At 45.7% G+C, this 6,000-nt stretch overlaps 1 protein-coding gene across 3 annotated transcripts in view; it reads right to left on the reverse strand.

Annotated features, from left to right (window-relative positions):
* The window catches only part of LOC143000843 (RNA-binding motif, single-stranded-interacting protein 3-like), a 98,170-nt gene extending 92,464 nt beyond the window's left edge, over positions 1 to 5,706 (reverse strand). For all 3 annotated transcript variants that reach the window (XM_076150287.1, XM_076150286.1, XM_076150288.1), the window contains exons 1-2: positions 4,987 to 5,706; positions 4,377 to 4,588 (exon numbers count right to left, since the gene is read on the reverse strand). In XM_076150287.1, the coding sequence (XP_076006402.1) occupies positions 4,377 to 4,588; positions 4,987 to 5,011 (237 nt within the window). In that variant the 5' untranslated portion in view covers positions 5,012 to 5,706. The remainder of the gene's footprint in view (positions 1 to 4,376; positions 4,589 to 4,986) is intronic.
* Between the last annotated feature and the right edge of the window lie 294 nt (positions 5,707 to 6,000).

Consider the following 6,000-nt stretch of genomic DNA (forward strand, 5'->3'; position numbering starts at 1 on the left):
TAGGTGTGAATGTCGACGTTCAACAGATACTGTATTATCTACTATATTACACTGAAAGGAGGAGTGGAAATACCAAAATGGATAATATGTCAACTTCATATCTAGGAAAAAAAACTGACGGGTCTCTGAGGGTCATCACTGGCGGTGTGCCAACTAAAAGAGAACATTGATTGCCAAAGTCCTGCAGCAGAAGGAGCAGATTGTAGTTAAGAATTACAGATTTGAGCTTAAGATCGTTGAGATAAATCCCCTCAAATACCCAGATACCCTTTAGTTCATTTTTTACAAATCAAATATAGAACACAAAAATGCAGCTGTGCTTAAGCATTCACCCTCCCCGTGACCCCGCCCAACCCTCTTCCATCTGTGATTAAAGGCCACTAAGCTCGCATAAGAGGCCATGCAGTCCATCCCCACCCTCTGCTAATGTACACTAAACTGTACCTATAGCCCATTATGGAGGCAGAGAGAGAGCAATTCTGTTTAATAGCCACACATTTACACACAGTCTGTCATCTGGCTAAGCATTGTTAGTTTAAACTAGTCATAACTGCCTTTGTGTGAAGGTTATGCATGTAAGTGTGTGTGTGTGTGTGTGTGTGTGTGTGTGCCGTGTCTGAATACCATTGGAAGGTGAGAAAGGCAGCGCACATCTACACACACATGATTGATTTCCACAGAAGAAGAGCCTCCACTCGCCAGAATCAAGATTAATAAGAGGCCATTTACATGATCAGTGAGCAACCAGCAGAGAGAGAAGGAGGGGTGGGGGGAGAGAGTGGGTGAGGCATACAATAAACATGTTTTTACTCCTTTTGTCCACTGTACAAAACCCAGAGAAGGGCCAAACACACACACACACATGCACAAGGGTTTCTAACCATATCTTAAGTCAAAGAGGAGCACGGCAGATCCTGTCAGTGTCCATACAGATGTATGACTGAGCTATTCTACAGGGCCCCCTTCTATCTCTCTCTCTCTCTCTCACACACACACACACACACACACACACACACACACACACACACACACACACACACACACACACACACACACACACACACACACACACACACACACAGATCTGTTCCTCTGGGACTCAGAGAGCTTCTCTGTGCAAGCTGCACAGAGAAGGGGTCATGGAGGGGAGTCATTGTTCAGAGGCCACACGCACGCGCACACGCACACACACGCACACACACAGTAAAGATATACATCAACGCAGACACAGAAAAAGTTACAGGCTCATGTGAAGTCACGGACACATGGACGCAAAGCTGACATATACAAGCAGGTATTATTCATATATGGATGTACATGCGAACACACCCTCGCGCACACACACACACACACACAGAAATGCAGGCAGGATCCAATTTGATATGACCTTGACAGCAGAGGGAGGGAGGGAGGGAGGGAGTGCTGGTGCGAGGGATGGAGGGGTGGATGGAGTGTGAGGAATGAAGTGATGGTCTGGGCCAGATGCCTGTTGCAGATACTTGAGAGAAATGAGATGACCTTGAACTGATGAAGATAAATCCCAGATGAAGAGACAGTGACATGATACGATGACATCTGCACACACAAAGCGGTGTGACAGGTGTGTGTCCGATATTGAAGTTAACCTAACACACACATATATATATATATATATATATATATATACATTATATGTTCATTCCAAGGCGATATCTTGCTTAATGGCCTGCAAAACACGTAATTACACAGAACCCTGATAAGAACTGCTGCTTCATTATGAGCTGAATATAAGATTAGACTTTGGAGTACATTATAATGCTGATGCAATCAAAATAATTTCTTGCAAGTGTAATTATGCAGCGTTAATGCCACCGGTAATGATGACTACGCTGCCAAAAACACTGGCTCTTCTTTTTTCATCATTTGCTAAACAATTAACTTTGTCAAGAACATTTCAGAATTGTAATAATTCTTTTGCTCCATTGGGGTTAGAATTATGCTAAACAAAACCAGTACCAGCCAAGATTCCATACGATACACATAACGGAAACAATACAGGTTATTATCCAGTTAGAGATATGCATGTAGTCAGGTTTACAGACAAAAGGCCTTGCTTCTCACTGGAGACATTGTTTATTACAGCCTAATCACAGGTGTGCATTAGTAAACAGTGTGTGGCGCCTGTTTGTTCATCTTGACAACATTCCTAAAAACACCAGACAGCTCCCAGATGTGAATGCGTGCAGCTCTAAGATCAGCAGATTAAGTGAGTAACGTCTACATGCTGCAAAAGGAAATTCACACTAGACTGCACACACGTCATCTGCAAACGTAGCCTCGCCGTCGATCGGGAAAGAAAATGGTTGAGCTGCAAAAGTCGATGTGTTTTAAGAGAACTAGAATGTTAAATGTGTTTTTGGATGCTAGTCAGTGAGAACTAGACTCAACTAAAACAATATGACTAAACTGAGACGTTTTCATTTAAAAAAAAGACTGTGGAGAATAATTAGCAAACTGTATCACTGCCTCTCTGTCGTCTTACGTTGATGAGCATCCTCGTCATTAGGGAGCATAAAGATCAGCATCAGAGCCCAAGAATGTACAGCGCATATTAGCTGATCGGTATCGGCCTCGTCTATTAAAATCCATCAGATTCCAACTTGTTTGTTTATCCGTTGCACTGCGTCTCCCCGAGCTTTTGTGGGTAAAGCGGCGTAAACAGACGCCGATTGCCCACAAGTTGTGGCGACGAGGCATGTGTTGTAAAAAAGTTAATAAGCAGTTAAAATGTCTTCAGCGTGGAACCATTTTAAATTGGAAAATGAAAGCGACCCAACAGCCACTTGTAATCTTTGCGTACACTGTGTTTTTTGCGAGATGGCAGCAACTGAGAAAAAATATGATGAGGCAAACACTTCATCATAACGCGATTATGAGTTAATGTGTAGTTTTGTGGGGGGTGTTCGCTCTTTTTCAGCCCAGATGTTTTGTTTGTGTTTTTTTAAGGTAGCAGTTACGGGGGGAACTATTTTTCTAGAGTTATTGGCTTGCTGTCTAAGGGGGGAGGAAGTGTACAATGTGCAGCTGGGTGACAGTATGTAGATATAGCACTATGGCATTGGTAAATGAATCGATACTAAATTACAGATAGGGATCTGGAGCAACTCTAATATGATGTCGGATCAACTAACAGCATGTCAGACGGCTCTAGGTCAGCACATTTTCAACAGTACACAAATCAATTGCTTACCTGTTATTCCCACTCAGATTTCAACCATTAGCTCGTTTTACCTTGCTTTTTCCTCTCTGTCTTTCTTGACTAATGGACATGTATGGATTTGCTAAATACTGCAGCAAACCCGCCATCTCACACTTAATGTTACAGCTAAGAAAAACACAAATGAATCACGCCAGACAAAAGGGGATGGTGGGCCAAGAGATATGATGCAGGCGCAATCGATCAGGCCTCGGTAATCCATTTTCCTCTTCGTGGTGGTAGAAGACTCAGAGTGGGATATACTATTTTGTGTGTGAGTGTGTGTGAATTTGTGTATGCACGTCATGTGACTATGAGAGGAGAAATAAAACTGAAAGAACAAAGAAAAAACCAAAGTGATCTCAGTGTTCTTTCTCCTTCAATCATCGTGGAACTGTATCAAGTCCCATCAGTCATGTCTACATCATGCTTTTAAAGCAGGGTATAGGCCGCCAGTGTCGTGTGGTGTGGTCTACTGAGGGAGGGCTGGGGGGGTTGGGGAGGACTGGGGGGTTTGACAGAGTGAGCGGGACAAAGTCTGAGAGAAAACAAGGGCTGGGGGAAGTATGGGCCTCATGCCCTGAACTTGAACTTGAGCTGGTGGGGTCAGCAGGGAGGATGGGGTCAAGCGCTCACAGTGGCGGAAAAAAGGAAAAACCCCAGCTGAGTGACACCAATATCACCCTGCTCAGAGACAGAAAAAGAGGGGGAGGGGACGGAGCACTATTTAGCAAGCTGTCTCAGGAGGCAATTTTCAGTGTCTACCGTTGTGCTTTCTCCAAATAGTTTCAGTGAAACCAAACAAGTAAAAGATTCTCGTCCTGGCTGAGTAAAACACAATCTTGCTCTCTAGGAATAGTGAGGTTCTATGTCCACAGTTTTAGAGACATCATATAGTCGGGCAAAAATGTCTCCGGTCAATCAAACACTTGCAGCAAATGTATTTTTGTGCTATTGATGGTGAAGCAAATGCAAAGCAGAGACACCAGGTAGAGACGCTGTAACGCAGACTAATGGGGTTCAGGAACAGATAGAACGCCGGTGATCATGGTCATATGTAATTCCGAATTATCATGAAGTTTATTGTCTTTGAACTACAGAGGCAAAATAAGTCAATAAGGCAAAAAAAAATTCACCCTACCTTGGTTTGGAGATAGTGGGGGTAGTAGTAGGTGTACTGGGGGTACATTGGCTGCTGCTCCAAACGTTTTCCCATGTAGCTGGAATCCAAATGAAGGTCCTGTAGGCTGGAGATAGAAGCTCGCAGGTGGGGTGCGATCGCTGTGAGGGGCTGGTCTGGATCCAATTGTTTCCAAGAGTCGATGATGCAGAGAGAGAACCCTCTTCCTTTCGCTGAGGTGTGTGACAAACACACAGAAGAAGGGATAGAAAGAGGAACGGATAGGGCTGTGAGCTTAGTCCTTAGTCTGTCTTGTCTGTCTACTTGTCTAGGATCTCACAAGGAATCTCGGAAAACCATTCTTCTTGAGAGTCTGGGAAGAGAGCGAGAGAGAGAATCTGGAGGAGGCAGCGAAGAGGAGTTTGGGGAGAGGGAGGTAGTGCATGAGGAAAGGGAGATATGAAAGGATAATAGGAAGCAATTCAGGAAAACAATGGGGGGAATTGAAGAGCAGGACAGAGAGAGGTTAAAGAGAGGAAAGAAGAGGAGGATGACAAGGAGGAAGAAGGGATGGATGGATGGGACCCAGTTGCTGGCTCCTTGCACTCTCTGCTCTAAAAATCAGACTCACTCTTCTCCTCTTCTGCCCTGAACATGCCCCTCAATTTGCTTTCCAACGTCTCTCTCTCTCTTTCTCTTTGCCTCTTTCTCTCTTCCTGTGTATCCGTTTCCTGTCTCCCTCGTTTGCACCAGACGAGACCCCGATCCCACCGGGAGCTTGGCTGTATCCTGTGGAACACACGCTGTCCTCTGCTGTATCCTCAAAAGACAGTGAAATCAGCGGTGAACTCACACATGGATGTGGAGCGAGAGAAGAGGAGGAGTAGGCGGAGGAGGAGGAGGAGAGAGGGTGGTCTGGAGCTGAAGCAGTGACTGCTTTTTTTTTTTTTTTCTCACTCTCACTCACTCCCTCCCTCTTTTGTTAAGCTCCAGGATAGATAGGTAGATATCACCGGAGCCCGGCGTGGAGGATGACCACAAAAGCGTCAGTGAAAACTCCTCTTGCTCAGGAAGAAGAGAGCTTTATCCAGACACACACTCACACAGAGGAAAATCCCTTCTGATCCACAAGGTGCCTCCTCCAACTCTCTTCTCTTCCCCTCTGCGATCCCTCTCTCTTTCTTCACAAGCTGTCTCCCTGATGGCTCGCTTCCCACCGCGCCTGGCAGCCGTCACCGTGTGTGTGCGCCGGTAGTGGTGGTGGTGAGGGTTGCGTGTGTGTGTGTGTGTGTGTGTGGTATGTGTGTGACTGTGCATGTAACTGAGAGGGGAGTGTGTTTGTGTGGCTGTTGCCGTCTGCTCCACTATGCGTGCTGAGGCATTGAGGGGCTCGGCTTCAGCGCAGCTACGCTCCTCCCTCCCTCCCTCCCTCTCGTCCTCACTGTCTCTGTTTTTCGTGGAACTAAAGAACAGTGGGAGTGGTTGGTCCTGCCCTCATTCAAGACCTGTGGTGTGTGTGAGCACTAAAGAGACACTGAGAGACAGAGAGAGACGGAGAGGGGGAGAGAGTGAGAGAGTGAGAGAGTGAGAGAGAGAGAGAGAAAGAGAGAGCTGGTCTGTGCTGCTGGCTAAAAGGCAGAGCAAG

This window comes from Genypterus blacodes, unplaced genomic scaffold, assembly GCF_046128005.1.
Source record: "Genypterus blacodes isolate CSIRO-AG114 ecotype Tasmania unplaced genomic scaffold, CSIRO-AGI_Gbla_v1 ptg000052l_1, whole genome shotgun sequence".
NCBI classification, from domain to species: Eukaryota; Metazoa; Chordata; class Actinopteri; order Ophidiiformes; family Ophidiidae; genus Genypterus; species Genypterus blacodes.